Source organism: Rousettus aegyptiacus, unplaced genomic scaffold, assembly GCF_014176215.1.
Source record: "Rousettus aegyptiacus isolate mRouAeg1 unplaced genomic scaffold, mRouAeg1.p scaffold_m13_p_9, whole genome shotgun sequence".
Classification (NCBI taxonomy): domain Eukaryota; kingdom Metazoa; phylum Chordata; class Mammalia; order Chiroptera; family Pteropodidae; genus Rousettus; species Rousettus aegyptiacus.
The window spans coordinates 35,485,591-35,502,982 of NW_023416312.1; the positions used below are offsets into that span (position 1 = coordinate 35,485,591).

General features: G+C 37.2%; 1 protein-coding gene across 18 annotated transcripts in view; it reads left to right on the forward strand.

Moving 5' to 3' along the window:
- Positions 1-17,392, forward strand: part of KLF8 (Kruppel like factor 8) — a 220,370-nt gene that overhangs the window by 143,479 nt on the left and 59,499 nt on the right. For 2 of the 18 annotated variants that reach the window (XM_016118387.2, XM_016118372.2), the window contains exon 1: positions 16,578-17,351. The exons of 14 other annotated variants lie outside the window; for them this stretch is intronic. Coding sequence is in view for 2 of the 4 variants with exons in the window: in XM_036227270.1 (XP_036083163.1) it covers positions 8,180-8,186 (7 nt within the window). In the remaining 2 variants the exon portion in view is untranslated. Of the gene's footprint in view, positions 1-7,563; positions 8,187-16,577; positions 17,352-17,392 lie in introns of those variants that run through there. 2 more of the 18 variants (XM_036227270.1, XM_036227271.1) reach the window with 2 other exon arrangements.

Consider the following 17,392-nt stretch of genomic DNA (forward strand, 5'->3'; position numbering starts at 1 on the left):
ATGTTCCTTGGGTCAACATATCTTCTAATTCACATAAGGAACAGAACAATAGAAAACATATTACTAGAATCAAACAGTGCAATCAACCAGATTTGGGTAAAATTGTCAAGATATCCTTTCTCTAGAGCTTTAATGAGTAAATCTATTACTTAATTACTTCTGGAGTATCTTTACTTGTCCATAAGAGACCTTAATCCCAACCTCGACAGATGAAAAAGGAAAATGCAAGTGTATTTCTATATCTGTCATAATATGAAGAGGTTTTGTTTTGTTTTGTTTTCATCAATGAGTTAGCATTTGTTTGTTTGCTACTTTTGAGAACTTGGCACCCATCTACAAACCAAACTAATCTCTCTGATAATATACCAAATGGGATCAAAATTAGATCATTTGTCTAACTATTCAGTCTTGGATGTGAAGATTTTATTACACTGACAAATCAAGTCAGAAATATAAAGCAAAACAAACCAAAATCCACAGTGCAGTTGATATGAAAATACAGCTAATGAGAGAATTGAATTTAGTGTCATTTTTTAAAGCGTGGTGAACTTCTCAAATACACTTTGTTGAATAAATATGAATTGACAGCTGTGTGCAAGGCAGTGTCATGAGAGAGAAAAGAAATAAATTACTAGTTGTACAGTTTTTTAAAAAATCTTATGCTATTGGAGTGGGTTAAAAGGGGTGCCATTGATAGTTGAGCAGTGAAGATGATTCTTAGGTCTAATGTTACTTAGGTCTAATTAGTTGTAATATCCAAATGTATCTTTCTAAATCTCTGTCATATGCATTTTTTTCCTGTTCCTCAATATTTTCATGCTTGAACCAGTACAATTGTCTCATAAGTAGTTTCTGTGCCTCCAGTTTGACCTGATCCAACATATTCCTGAAGGTCTCTGAGTAATGTCATTTCCTTATGTTACTTTCATGTTTTCTATTAATTATTACCATCAATGTGTGTAATCTGTGACTTCCATAACCTTCCATAAATATATCATACCGAAGGGAGCTCTCCCTCTAGTCTAGCTGCTTTCTTCCCTCTCCCAGGAACAAAGGCTGCTCCTTTCTGTTCACACAAGTTGCTTTAGCTAGAATCTTCACAATAACCAGCAACAGTAGTTGCAGACCCACGGTGGTGAAGACAATGAAATAAGAGATAAGGAGATAGAGTAGAAAACAAAATTGTAGATATGTGAGATGGCATATCAGCATTCAGTCTCCATGGTTAGGTTGCTCAGGTTTGACTTTTAGCCTAGTCTGGGCTGTGTAAAGTTGGGAAAATTATTTATCTCCCTTGTGCCTTGATTACCTGGCATGTAAGAGACAATAATAACATATACCTACCTTAGAGATTTGTTGTGAGCATTAAATGAGGTAATATAGGTAAAAACTCTTAGAACAGTTAGTTCTTGGCTCAAAGTAATGCATGATATGTGATGATGATGATGATGATGATGATGATGATGATGATGTAGACATGTTTATTCTTCTATCTTTGTGCACTTGTAAACTAGATTTCTAGCCATGACAACGCTGGGTTGGATGGTATTCACATTTTAAAATTTAATAAAAGTGCTGTACCAATTTACACACTCACCAACTGAGTGTCTAATAAAAGAACCCCTGTATTGGAAGGAGAATTGGATTTGATAATTGTTTGCTAAAGTTAAATTATTTACATTTTATTTTTATGATTTAGACCATATTTGAGTATCACCTGTACCATTATTTACTTAGTATGCTTCCTTACATAAACTGATTTATTTTACTAAAAAAATTCATTGAAAATAGTACTACTTTATAAATAGAATGCAACCATGAAAATAGATGCATACTATTAGAAAGTATCTATGTACCACCTAAGATAATTCTTCATATCGCTATTGGTATGTATACTACATGTTGAGAAACAGTGGATGAAATAATCTCTTTGAGCCCTCCTACAGCAACATTCTGTGTTTGTGGGAATAACTCTTGCCTCCAATGTGTGCCTTCAATTTTTTTTAGCATATTGGTATATATTATTTTTACCTGTTCACATAGTCCTGATTATTTCAGCTATGTTTTTATACCATGTAAACAGGTGTAGTTGCCTATATCTCTTCCCAGATCAAATCATTTATCTTACTTTAGAATTGAATTACTACTGCTAATCTGCCTGCCTTACTCTTTTAAATTTACTGCTAGTTTTACTTGAGAAGGTAATGTCCTGTCATTGTGGCTTCATGGTAGGCTGCTCCAGTAATTGTGATACTCACTTGAGGGGAAAGGACTACAACAATACAGGGCTATTGGGGCAAACAAAGAGCAGAAGAACAAAAGAATAAAGGTGTAGTACTTCAATAGTGTGTTAGTGGAAAGATTTTAAGAAAGCACCAAAGATATATTCCCTTCCTTCTTTTCTACCTTTTATTTTCTGAGAGAAGTGATAAGACTACAATAGGCAGAAGGATGAAGATAACCTCCCATTGGATTGGAGGATAATACAAGATGGACATAACTCCTCTGTTAGGAAGGTGAGAGATGCTTGTTGTAATACAAGGACAATAAACATGAGCCTACCTTTGGAGGCTTACAGGACCCTGGTGTTTCTCTGTATTAGCTCAGTGATAAGTTTCTGTTCTATTTATACATTTTCTTAGACAATCTTGTATATTTATTCATATAATATGAAAGCAAGAATGCAAGTCTTTTTCTTGTACAATCAATAGGATACTTTCCTGTTTCAGGAATATACATTTTGGGGACCAGTCTAAGGATGTTATTTTCTTGCAGATGAGGCTGAGGCTCCCAGTTTTTCTGGTTTGGCTTGGTTATAAAGCCTCTGCACTCCTCCAGTTTATGGGTGGAGTAGCATCTATGGTCTAAGCTGATATGAAAAATCCATGCATACCCTACCTGCTAGCCCCAACATACACATACAACACACAAAACACACGCGCGCACACACACACACTCCCCTAGTCAAGCTCCTTGCTCATAAAGTTAGCAGCCTGAGGCACAACTCTACTTATGGGAGTTAGCAGGCTTGCCACAGCTTACCTAGAGTGGTGCTCTTAGGAATTCAAACCCTAGTCAGCTGCTCTTGGCCCATTGGTCATTCCTAAGCTGAATTTAGTCATGCCTCTGAATGTCTCAAGCAAGAAGTCTAGTTATTTTTATAAGTTGGTTTATTCATTATATACAAGGATGGGGGTTATAGGAAACATGGAGGCGTGTTTCCAATATCTGTGGCCAGAAAGAGACTCAATCTAAAGCTAGTAGATTTAGAGCTATCATTGCTAGGAATAATAGTTATCCTTTATTGAGTACTTGATTTGTGCCAAACATCGTGCTTTGTAGGCTATAATCTCAGAAGAGGCAGATTCAGGATTCGGAGGACCTAAAGGTTATAGAGTTTGGGGGATCCTCTTTAAGAAAAATGTGTGGTTTGATCCTTCCCAGTGTCTTGGGAAGTACTCGTTCAAATGAGGGGTCCTGAAGCTCAAGTTACATCAGTTTCACTGTAAAGTCACTTCTGCATCTTATTTGATCTTTTTGACAATTCTGAGAAGTAAGTACTAGCCATATACCTTTAAAAAGTTAAAGAAAATGACTTTAAGAGAAGTGAACTCATTTGCCCAAGTTTGTACAGCATGTAAGCTAAGTCACTGTTTTTCTTCCACAGTCTCCTTCCAGGCTTTCTTCTCTCAGCCAACTAGATTTACTTCTCCAAAATATCCTTATCCTCTGCAGACAGCAACCTTAGTACTGACCTCTGGGACACGTGAGGAACTTAACACTGGTTCAACATTAGCAGAAAGGCCAAAGGTCTTGTCTCCTCCTATAAGGAAGAATATGCCCTTTCAGAAACTGCAGAGCAAAAAGAAAGTGGGCGAGGAGGGAAATTTTGTTCCATTAGATCTGACCAATGTACTGGTTTCAGCTACTTTTTTTGTTATTCCATAAACAACAGTTACTTAAGGATGCAGGCTTTTCTGTTCATATACTTCTTGAATTCGCTCCCTTCCCCAGACCAGCTCTACTCTGTTGGGCCCCTAACTCCCCTTCTACTCCCAATCCTTCCTCATTTCACCCCGTTATCCTCACCTTCCTCTTAGCCCCAGCTCCCCAAGCCTTCTTTTTGTTGTTATTGTTGATGTTCTATGGGGAGCTGGGAGGGTGAAGTCTGCTTAATGAGGTTTTTCCTCCCCCTCCCTACAGTCCTCACACTGGGCTCCACCCTAGTAGTTTGTCAGCTGGCTTTCATGAAAAGGAGGAGAAGCAGGAGAGTGAAGAAGAGGAAGGGGGAAAGGGAAGACCAGGCATCTTGTGGGCCCTGACATATGGGGTGTCTGTATATTTCTTAGTTGTTCATTAGGTTCCATGTTTAATTTAACTCTTATATGCCTTATCTGATTCTTTGGTATATAGAGGAAAACACAGGATACTACTTCAACCAGGGTGTCTCCCTAAGGCTTAGAGTGCAAAAAAAGAAGTTGAAAATATTGCAGGTTGCTATTTTTTTTCTTAAGCCACCTAATACAAAAGAGGATCTGTGGTCCTACCTAGAAAAGGAAGGAAACTGATCACAACTTCTAGTTCTCCATACTTATTCCCCAACACCCTTTCCTATAACTTAGACAGCAGCCTTGTGTTGATTAGTGATGTGTCAAGAGGCAAAGACTATAAAAGTCCTACCTTTGCCATTATCTGTGGTCATAGGGTGCATAGTTCCCTATAAGCTATATTTAAGTCTTAATTTGAGACAAAAACCAGTTATAAAAGACCAAAGGAAAATGTGAACTAATGTGCCATGTATGGTGAACTAAGAGCTCCTTCATTGGTGTCTCTGGAGAACATAGATGTTTTTATTTCCCCCCTTAACAGCTAGCTTGGTTCTTGATATAGCATAAGTGTTTAATACATTTTATTCACTAAATGGATGGAAGAATCTCGGGTTTGTTTTCCTAAGTTTCAATAATTTATGTTTTTCAAAAATGGAATTTGCCATTGAAGTCTGTTTTCCTTAAAAATAAAGTGGAGGCAGTATTTTTTTTTAAAGTAGGCTTAAAATAAATTAGTAAAGACTTTTAATAAAAATATACAGTTTAGCTATCTGCAAATGAATAAATTGTCTTGAGAAGCTTTTGCAGAGCAAAAGAGGGACTCATAATGACCTTGAGGCACAACTAGCCTAGAGAGAGAATTCTAGTGGCTACTCTTCAAAAATTTGCTTCAGTTATATGCTCATTTTCATCTGCACACCACAAAAAATGCATTCATTTTTTTTTACATAAACAGTTCAATGTCTTTTCATGCTTTTAAACCTAAGAGAAAACTTTCCAGTGTTGCTGAAAATAGTATTGATTGGAATTATGGGAATCCTATGTTGAGTAGAACTCCCCACATTTTATACATTGAGATACTAAAAAGCTCCATGTGATAAAGTGATTTATTTTAAAGAATGTGTAGAGAATTGTATACTGTCTATATGTTTCATGTCAATACATGGAACCATACCTTGTAAGCTGGGCATATGGAAGAAAAATATGACATAGCGAGATAAGGCATTCTTCATAAAACCCCTACTACAGAGATATTCTTTCATTCAAGAAATACATGTGCATGTTACTTAATCTCTGTCCCTTAGTTTTCTTATCTGTAAAATTGGGATAGTATTAATACATACCCATAAGGTTATCAGGATTCAATGAGTGCATATATACACACATATATATGGCTTAGAACAGAACTCGGGACATAATTAATGCTCAATAACTATTATTGTTGTTAATAACATTAACCTGGCATCCAGTTTACAGAAATGATAACACCTGGTGCCTAACCTCAGAGATTTTATAGTCTACTAGGGGAGAACAAATATATCAACAAATATGTATCCTGAGGTAGACAAGGGCACTGGGGAAGCAATGATCAATTCTCCCTGAAGGAATTAAGTGAGGAGAAAGGACCTTCAGTTAATCTTTTCAAGAAGATAAATAGAGAGCTTATGCCATTCCAAACAGAGAAAGTGAGGTAAGCCAAAGCATGGAGGATGGAAACAGCCTGGCATTCTCAGGGATTTGTAATACAGCTAAGGCCCAGGAAAGCCTCAAAGTTCTGCTATTTGAGAGGTAGGCAGGGTCCAGTCCCAGGGTTCTTCCTCGACATTGAGGTGCATGGTAATGTCATTCAGGTAGTTCGTGAACTACAGGAGAAAGAGCAGAGAGTTTGGGGCAGAGTAAGAGAAGGTAAGATGATTAGAAGACATTCAGGCAGAAATATCAAGCAAGTAGGTATATACATGTTTGGAGGTACTGGGCTTTGAACTTTTCAGTTTTATGATTTTAAAAAGGGTGCTTGGAAAATATAATAGTATCTATTTTCCAGAATTGTTATCAGAAATACATAAGAAATGATGAATGTGCCTAGCCAAGTGGCTTGCTTAAATTAGGTGCTAAATACACAGTTGCTATCCTTTTTCCAGTCTTTGCTCCTTCCCTCCCTCTGCTTTGTTTCTTGTCTCTCTTCTCTTCTCTCCCCTTTAAAAGAGTTGTGGTTGGTAAGAGGCACAGGTAAGGGCCTGTGGTTGCTTGAGACTTCTTGGCCTCCTATTAAAATGAGCTAGAGAGGGACTTTTAGGCAAGGCAAAGAGATTCTGGAAATGTGGCTGTTATCCTATAGATTTAGCTCTACTGGAATCTTTGCCAATGTCTAGCTGAGAGGTGGTCTCAGGGATTTGAGAACTCTGTTCTTAGAGGTCTGGTATCTGGGAGACTAAAAGAGCTTTTGTGTACTCAATTCCTTTAACTCCTTTCCTACCCATTCTTTCACCCTTGCCTCCTTTACTTATCTCTGGCTAGAAAATGACTCCAGCTTCATTCTCCTTTGCTCTTAGTCTCCTCCCAGAAAAGGCACCATGCACCCATGATCTCCTTGTCCTTACTAGTGTCAGGCTGTTACCATGGAGAGCTGGGAGGGTAAATATGATCCTAGTTACCGGCCTTCTTGCTTTTCCCTTTCCCTGTTCCTCTTTTAGTAGACAGCCCACACCCCCAATCCTCATATCATTTTCTCCCTCCCCTGGTGAATGAGCTTAACACGAAAGGATAGGTGACCAAGCAGTGTACTTGCAAACCTCTTTTAGGACAAAAAAACTTGAAGTTGATTCTAATTAACGTGCTGTAGCTGGAGACCTGACTGGCTCTCTGCCCAGGGCCCCGCCCCACCCCTTTCTTCCTCCCTGGTCTCAGCCGCACCCTTCTCCACTTCTTCCCATTTTTCACCCTCCTCTGGTGGCAGTCTGTCCCTCTTAAGGAACTCCACCCTTACCTCTCTCCTAGGTGTAGCCTGGCCAAAGACGGAGTCACCTCACCCACTCAGGTTGCCCAGCGAGCATTTTAGATTCTGACCTACATGAGCCCGGGGTCCCCAGTAAGGCAGCTAGGTGCCCCCAAGAAACTTCGCCACAGTGAACCTGCAGGAGCTGCTGCCATTTTTCGCTGAAGCCCCTAGTCTGTGCTGGGAATATCCCTATATGTTTCCACCAATTGTAGAAATTTTCCCCTCCTTTCTTTTTAGGAAGGTGCTGGAGTGTGCGATGGCAATGCAGCTGTAAAAGTTCATGTCTCGAAGGAGTCTTCGTCCGCCTGAACTTTGCATTCAAGTAGTACTTTGGGGTTTGGGTTGGTTTTCTTAGCTCCAACCCCACTCCTCAAGGATGTGTGGAGTTCAGAGGATGGGTGGAGGAGAGTGGGCTTGGCTGGAACGGAATTGGTAAAGGTGAAAGAAGAACGAGGATCCCCAGCTTTGGACACTTCGGCCCAGCAATTCCACTTTATTTTTAACTGAGGAAAAGAGCTGCATTGGCAGCAGGAGGAAGATTCTTTTTAGGAAGTCTGCTTTACTGGCTCCCCGATTTGGGGTTGGATGCTTGAGAGTTTTGTTTCTCTTGTTTCCAGGGTGGCCCGGCTGAATCTGAATCGACTCCCTCTGCCCTGGCTCTCTTCTCCCACTTTCCAGCCAGGAGAAAAGGGGGAGGGGTGTTGAGAAAGAGTAAGCAAGAGCGAGCCTTAGGGTACGCTGTCAGACTGGAGGGGGTGTGAGGGAAACAGCTGTCTTGTGATCAGCTGAGGAGTATGAGCCTCCTGGAGGACGGCATGAGCTCTGGACACTTCAGGAGTCCCCAGCTAGTGACATGGGCGGTAAGTGACTCCGGGATTAGAACTCACCCACTCCCATCTCCTCCGTCTAGATTCTAAACACCCCCCCTACTTCTGTTCTTTAGGTTTTACCAGTGAAGACAGGGCATTAATGGGTTGGGGAGAAGTGTAAACACACTATGTGGCATCAAATTAAACCCAAGAGATAAAGGACTTTGCTAAAGTTCTGAGCAAAGAGGGGCGAGGAAAGGAAGAGGACCTCCTGGGAGAAATGAAGGAGGCCTAGAATAGATGGCTTTGTCTAATTTAGTATGCCCTGGCTCTGCATTCTCAGTTCTCCTTAAGTGGTAAGGTTTGTCTTAGACTTAACCCAACCCAGCCGAACTTGCAGCCAGAGAAAGCAGGATTCAGAAGGCCAAAGCTCCCAGGTAATTCTCCAAGCAGCAGTGGGTACCTAAAAGAAAGGAGAAGAGGGCATTGAGTTAAGATTTGAGCCTAAGCTTTTAGAGGCACCCAGGGAGCAGTGGGGGGAGGCCATGGAGGCAGCTGCTGGGAACAATGTTAAATCAGATGTAAATAAAAGCCATGTTCTAGCTTCAGCCTTTCGGCAAGCTAATTCAATCTTCTGAGGTCTCCTTTCACCCCATCTGGAAAGTGTTTTAAAGACAGCAAAGCAGCAGTGTTGCAGTGTTGCAGAGAGAAGAGTCTCGAACTGAGTAGGAAAAGGAAGTGAAATTAAATTATACATGGAGTGGTAGCCTCTGTCACATACACAATGGTATCCTTTCCCATTCTGTCTGGGGCATTAATATTATTTGACACATTTATATATTCTTTTTTACCTTGAGTCAGTTATAGTTTATTATATCACTTAAATTTATAAATCATGAGAAGATTGCCTTTGAATATATAATTCATTTAGAAAATACATGTTGTCAAATACTGTGTGTCAGGCACTGAGAAGATTGTTTGGAACTCATTTTCTATTCCTTCACTCTTAAATATCTTTCTCCCTGCCCATCTAAACCCCAGTCTTCCTTTAAGTCCTATTTCAGTTCTTAGCCCCCATATCAACCTTTCTTATTTCCTCAGCTATTCCTTAGAAATTGTACATCACTCTCTGTTCTGCTCATTTGATACTTATCATAAATGAACTGCCTTGGAATGTACTTATTTTCATGATTTTTTTTTCTTAAAGCAGTATTTATAGTATTACCTCCATTATTAATTCCAAATTAAATGTTATTTCTATGAAAACTTCCCTGATCCTTGTATATAGAAATAAACTCTTTTGAGTTTCTGTATCACTTTACCTGTATTATCTGGAGCCTACACTACACTCTTCCCTGTACTGTGGTCATTTGTGTACATATCATACTCCCTACCCCTTTTTCAGATAGAAAGTGCTTGGGGACATGTACTATGATTGTATCTTCATAGTACTTACCCAGTTAAACTCTGGGTACATATTTTAGAGATGGCCTTCTAAGATTTAGCTCCAAAATTGCATATTTTTATCAATGAAGGACAACTTGATTGATATGGTTGACTTCGATGATCATCTAGTACAGTTGGAATCTCATTACTAAGTAGAGTGCAACTGAATAACTTTGTCTTATCAGGCTCATTAGTTTACCAAAGATGATGTAAGACCTTGTTTGACTTACTTTCTGATTCTCATATAATGTTTGCAATTTGAATTTTATATCTGAAGTTGGGTTTCTGATGTATTTATTATCCCCAACTCAGCTTTGTCATTTAGCCTCAGTTTCCTCAGCTCAAAAATGATGAGGTAATATGGGGATTTGGGATATGGGTGAAAAAGGAGAAGAGATTAAGATGTACAAATTACCAGTTATAAAAACAGTCATGGGATATAAAATACAGCATAGGGAATATAGTCAATAATATTTGAATAACTATGTATGGTGTCTTAGATAGGTACTAGACTTATCAGGGTGATCACTTTGTAAGTTTTATAAATGTCTAATAACTACATCGTATACCTGTAACTAGTATAATATTGGATGTAAACTGTAATTGAAAAATAAAAAGTAAAATGAGATGGTAATTTTTGATTACAAATAATGTAAGTAAAACACATTGGACCCAGTGCCTATAAATGGAGGGTCTCATCATTTTTGTTACTTCGAGTAATTTATTTTCTTTAATGTTGCTTGTGTGTTTAGAGAAGAGAAAAGGTTAGTGGGACAAGAAACTAGATTTAAATATCTGTAACATGCTAGGTACTTTGTATAATAAACCTAAAGATAGTATCTGTTCACTTAAATAAGACAGATATAATTTAGGCAAACTAAACTCTGGTATTATTGAGCATTTTAAATTAAGGAGCCATAACCTAACTCTAGAGTCAAATCCAGGAATTCGATACCAATCCAGGTATCAAATAACTAGCATTTTGCCATTTTGTTTTTACCTCAATCTCATCATTTCTAAAATAGAATTTATCATTGCCCCTAGATTCTTCCCCCACCCTTGATTCAAGACTTCTCTTTTTCAATTCCCTGGTTCTGTAACTTACCATCATCATAATCTTGGTGAAGTTATTTAAATGCTACACTTGAGTTTTCACATCCATGAATTGAGAATAATAGTAGAAACCACCTTAGAGGCTTGTAGTAAGGAATAAATGTGTTAATTTTGTAAAGCACTTAGATGAATGCATGACAGCTTAGTAAGTAGTGGTGAAATATGGCTGTTGTGGTTCTCATGCTCCATATTCAAAACTCTGGCATTAACTTTTCCCTCTTCCCCAGTTTCCTTATCTACTTAGTTGTTGAGGGGTGTTTTTTCCCCCTTTGTCTCTGGCATCAGTTCTTTTGTTTTTTATTTTATCTGCCACCACCTTAATTTAGTCCAGAGGTACAATGCATACAGACAAAATACAGCCCACACATTTTTCCCCCTAAATTGTTAAAAATTTCATTTGAAAATGTATTTTCAGTTTGCTAGGTTGAAACTGAACATAACTTGATTCATTTTAAAGGTAGAATATTAGAGTAGTGAAGAATGCTCTCTACTGAGGAAGTTCCCTAAGATGCTTTGCATCTAAACATTTCATTTCTCAAAAAGGGTAACTACAAAAATCGTTCCAAATCCTATCACAAAATCTCACCAGTCAAATCTCCTTAGGTGGAGTTCTGATATCACCTACATGTAAGCACATGCTTAGAAGAGGGTTGATTGTAGATAAGACAGGTAGAGGTACACTGAAATTTTTCAGGAGTTCGTGGAACTGGTAGATACCTTCAATGGTGTGCCTTCTAACCTATGTTAATAGTGATATTAGATGAAGATTATAAAGATGTGACAAAAAATTAAAACTGAAACAAAAAAAAATAAAAATGTATTTTTAATTTGTAATGCATTCCATATTGCTCGAAATTCAAAATATGTGAAACGATGTACAATGAAGAGTCTCCTCGCTAGTCCAGTCCCCTAGCCTCCTATTTTGCCTCACTGGAGACAACTAAAATTATCTGTTTACTAGGAATCCTTCCATGGACATTTTATGCATATCAAGCAAATGAGTATGTGTATGTATTTGTGTGTATATATATATTTTCTCTCCTCATTCTCTTTTATACACAGTAGTAGCACTTTGCATATTTTGACACTTTGTCTACTTAAAAATATACTTTGGAGACCTTTCCATATATGTATGTGTGACTGCATAGTTTTTCAGTAAATGGATGAGTCATGATTTAAACAGTTTCCTGTTGAATGACATTTAAGATATTTCCGAACCTTTCTAGTGTTATTTGTAATAGCAAAAACAAAACAAAACAAAACAAAAACAAAAAACACAAACAAACAAACAAACAAAAAAAACCCCACCTTGTAGGTATGTATAATCTGTTATGGCTACCATAAGAAAATTCCATAGACCGAGTGGCTTAAACAACAGAAATTTCTTTTCTCATCAGGGTGTCAGGGTGCCAGCATGGTTGGATTCTGACGAAGTCTCTCTTCCTGGCTTGCAGATAGTTGCCTTTTCGCTATGTGCTCACATGACCCCTTCTTGTGCTCCTGGAAAAAGAGAATAAAGTCTCGAGTTTCCCTTCTTATAAGGCACTAATCCCATTGTATGAGGGCCCTAGCCCTATAACCTCATTTATCTTTAATTACTTCCATAAAGGCCCTATCTGTAAATACAGTTGCATTGGGGGTTAAAGCTTCAACATATAAATTTGAGAGGGATACAATTCAGTCTGTAGCAGTATATCAATTTGCCCAGTTTAAAAAAAAATGATCGATTGCTAGCATTTAAAAATCATATTTTACTTAAAACTCTAGAACTCCATTTTCTTTTGAATAATGAGAACATACTAGACCAATATCCCATCTTGTCAATAATAGCTGAGAATTGATGAACTGCTCTCTCCCTTTTAGATAGGACATGTATTCTCAGGTCGCCATATTCCTCATCTGGCCTAGGTGACCTTAACCTTCCTGGCCCCTCTAGGCATTAAGTTTACAACACCTGTGTAAGTTCTCACCATGATACATATAGAATATTCCAATAGCTTATAGTTCTACTTTGATTCTTTCTGCCTTCTCTATTCTATAGACCACTGCCAGGATATCTTTCTTAAACACATTTTTTAAAATTATGCCACTCTCCATTCACTACCCAATCATTTGCTGGGTACCTACAAAGTTACAAGCATTATGCTTAGAATCTGCAGTTAGAGTGGTGAACAATTTAAATGGGACCCTTGCCTTCATAGAATGTATAGTCTACTCTTCCTCTTATCTAGGTTTCCTTTCTATCTCTTCTTCAGTGATCCTAGTTCCTCAAGGCCACCTCACCATGGAGCATTTCTTTGGAGCATTTTTTTCTGATGATTCCACTTTTAGTTATCTCCCTTTAAAATTAGTCCTCATAACTTTAAATCATATTTCAGCACTGCAGCATCTATTATCTTGCAATGTTTGGTTGCTATTATTTTATGCATAATTTTATCTCACCACATAGACAGACCTAGGATCTCAAATGCCTACAAGACCCAATACAATGAGAGAAGCATGGCCTATATAAAGAGAGCAACCATTGATCAGCTCCAAGTAATTTTTCTCTTGTGCCAATATAGATACCATGTTATAAGATCTTTTTTAGAAAAGCAAGAAATATAAAACTTTTAAAAAAGAAACTTGCCTTTGTTTTTTTAATGGGTTATTAGCTAAGCTATTTTAATTTTTAACATCACTGTGAGGGCCAGGCCAGCATCTTCAGTGGGTTGCCAATTTTCTCTATCTGACCTAGACTTCAGATTCCCTAAGATAGAAAACCTGGTATTATCTGATCCTGCCCATACATACACACAGTGTCTGCTACACACAGCGGCTACTTAGTAGGTTCTCTGTAAAGACTTGATTATCATCAGTAAATTCTTCTATAAGTGAACTGTAACCTCCAGTAATAAGATAACAGTTCTGCTTTCTCCAAATATCTACTATGTGTGCTTTGAAGACAACTATCAGGACAGCCTTCTTTTTTCCTACTTCCATTTTTCTAAATATAACCATCCAATTTCCTTGGCTTAGCTCCATTTTTTTTTAAATCCATCTATTATTTCTCTAGAGTTTCTTTCATTTTTTTCTGCATTTCTCTTCCACTTCATTTCCCTTAAAATACAAACTAACAAACAGGATACAATATTCTCAGAAAGGTCTTCACAATGCTGAGCATATACTTAAATTTTGATTATTTGAGATTGATTATCCCCACTCTTTTTTGTTTCTTTCTCTGCTGTGAATGATCTAGAATGAACTAGAATGTGAATGTGTGCTATGAATCTAAAATTTTCTTGTTTTCTAAACTAGTTCTTACATAGATAATGTAGTTCTTCCAATTTTTTTGCAGCTGCATCCTAGAACCAATATGTAGCCTTGAAAATAAAATAATAATTATTATTAATAATTATGGGTTCTTTCGTTAACTTGACAGGCTGGGGTCCCACAAATTAGATGGCTTAGAACCCTTCTAGGATCACTTGACTTGGTGCTCCTGAGCCAGGTAGCCCAAACAGTGAGTGGAAAGGCCATTTAAGAAAGAAGTCTCTGCCCTTAAGCCCCTGTTGTACTAAGCATGGAAAAGGACTACTCTGTTGTTGTACATTCTTTTTGGTTGCAGCAGTGGCACTGTGTTTAATTTGTTGGAGGAGAATATTGCATGAATTAACGACATAAAGTAATTAAGTGGATTGCATTAAATTTTACATTATGCTGTAGAGCAATGAGACTGCACTCTTACAGTTCTTTGTCCTTTTTCTAAATTGATGCCTCAGGATTATGCTGAAGCTCTGTATTCCTAGAGGTTTTGTCTGATGATGAACATCACAATTAGTGGGAATCTTTTAATACTCTTTGCAAATGTTCAATAATACAGCTGACTGCTAAGATATGAAAACACCTCTATTATTATTATTTTCAACATCATCAAACTATTCAAAGTGCAGGGTAGTTGCAATTACTTTAAAGGAGAAAAAGAGCTTTGGTGCTGGACATCATCCCTGAGTTCAAATCTCAGTAATTTACCAGCTGTGTGACCATGGAATTAATCTCTCCAAGCCTCTATTTACTCATGCGTACAGTCATGGGTAATCAGCAGTAGTGCCTACCTCACAGGAATGTCCCAGTTGAAATGCCATGGGAATGAAATGACATGATATCTGGAATTTGCCTAAAAAAGCCATTGAGGTCAAGGGGAAGTCAGGTGGGGGTACAGATGAAACAAGATTTTTCATGAGATGAATATTGTTGAAGCTGGGAAGAGGTACATGGGAGGTCATCTTTACTTTTGTATGCATTTAAAATCATAAATAATAAAAAGCTGGGTTTTTTCAGTGCTGTGGTAGTGAGGCTCAAGTTTACCTAATGGTTTGTGGAGAACCTAATTGTGCTTCTTGATAGTAGCCTCACAGATTAACCAGAAACTTAGAAAAGTGTTATAGATCTTTCATCTATGTACTTATCATAGAACTATGTATCATAAAATATTATAACTAGAAGAGACCCGAAAAGGATTAAGTAGAATGACATAGCTAGATAACAGGGGAGCCTGTACTAAAATTCAGATCTTCCAGGTCCTAGCTAAAAGATTTTCTCATTGTTTCACAATGCCTTCTTTAATTAATTAATTAATTAATTAATTAATTAATTTTAACTTTTAATATTAGTTCTATCTGTGGTGCTTTTAATATTGGTTTTATCATTTTACTGTGTGCAAGATTAATTATTGTTTAAAAATAAATTTACCTAGTTTCATTCTTTTTCATGTTGTTTTCCAATTTTCCCAGCACCATTTATCGATGAGGTTTTCCTTTCTCCATTGTATGTTTTTGGCTCCTTTGTAAAAAATTATTTGCCCATATATGTGGGTTTATTCTGGGCTCTTTATTCCATTCCATTGGTCGGTATGTCTGTTTTTCTGCCAATACTATACTGTTTTGACTAGACTGCTAACTGCCACCATACACAAAAATTAACCCAAAATGGATCAAAGATCTAAATTTAAGACCTGAAACAATAAAGTACATAGAAGAAAACTTAGGTACCAAACTTATGGACCTTGGTCTTAGAGAGAATTTTATGAATCTGACCTCAAAGGCAAAAGAAGTAAGAGCAAAAATAAACAAATGGGACTGTTTCAAACTAAGAAGCTTCTGCACAGTAAAAGAAGCCATCAACAAATCAAAAAAAGGAATCAACCGAATGGGAGAAGATATTTGCAAGCAACATTCTAATAAGGGGTTAATATGCAAAATATATAAAGAACTCATACAATTCAACAACAACAATCCAATTAAAAGAGGGCAGAGGACCTGAATAGATGCTTCTCACAAGAAGACATACAAATGGCCAACAAATATGAAAAGATGCTCAACTTCACTGGCTATTAGAGAAATGCAAATCAAAACCATAATGAGATATCACCTCACCACATATTGAATGGCCATCATCAACAGGACAAGTAATAACAAGTGTTGGAGAGGTTGTGGGGAAAAGGAACCCTCACACACCATTGATGGGAATGTAAATTGGAACAGCCACTGTGAGAAACAGTGTAGAGGTTCCTCAAAAATTAAAGGTAGAATTACCATACGACCCAGCAATCTCTCTTCTGTATATCTACCTCAAAATTTTGAAAACATTTATTTGTAAAAATACGTATATACCCCTGTGTTCATTGCAGCATTACTCACGGTGGTCAAGACATAGAAATGACCAAAATGTCCTTTGATAGATGATTGGATAAAGATGTAGTACATATATACAGTGGGATAATACTCAGCCATAAGATGAAATACTGCCATTTGCAACAACATGGATGGATCTTGAGAATATCTAAGCAAAATAAGTGAGATGGAAAAAGTCAAGAACTGTATAATTTCACTCATGTGGAATATAAAACTGAAAGCAATAAATAAACAAAACAAACAAACAGAAAACTCATAGACACAGACAACAGTATGGGGTTACCAGAGGCAAGGGAGGTTACGGGATATAGATAAGGGTAAAAGGGGTCAAAAATATGGTGAAGGAAGAAGATTTGATTTTGGATGGTGAATACACAATGCAATATACAGAGGCTGTATTATAGAATCATGCCCTTGAAACCCATATAATTTTATTAACCAATGTCACTCCAACAATTTAATAATATTTCTAGAAGGAAAACAATAAATTTATCTTTTTGATGGAGGTACATTCAAGTGACTCATTCTAGAAATCTGAGGTTATATTTATATAACACTTTTAAATTTGTTCTTTCAATAGAACCTCACAATGATCCTGTGAGATAAGTGAGCAGAAGTTATTTCCAATTTCTGCATTAAATGATGAGACTTGTCCAAAGTTATTCAATGACTTGGTGATTAAATTAGAACTGATAGGCCTACAGTTCATTGAACCTCAAATCTACTTGTATTACTAGTTTTAGACTTTATAATCATTCCCTTTAACTTTCATCTTTTCCAGAATGAGTAATATTAATCTCTAGCACATTCTAAATAATTTTTCTTCCATGCATATTTGTTTTCTTTTTATGGAAAAGAATATGGGGCTTAACATCAGCATCTGAAGGAAAAGAAAGTGGCTGAAAGCACCGAAGGCTATGTGGATGATTCTATAGAACATGAACTCATGGGAGAATGAAGATAAATATCACAAATCATAAGATAGGTAGAGTTTTATGAATGGTTTAGATTTTTAAAATATGACTA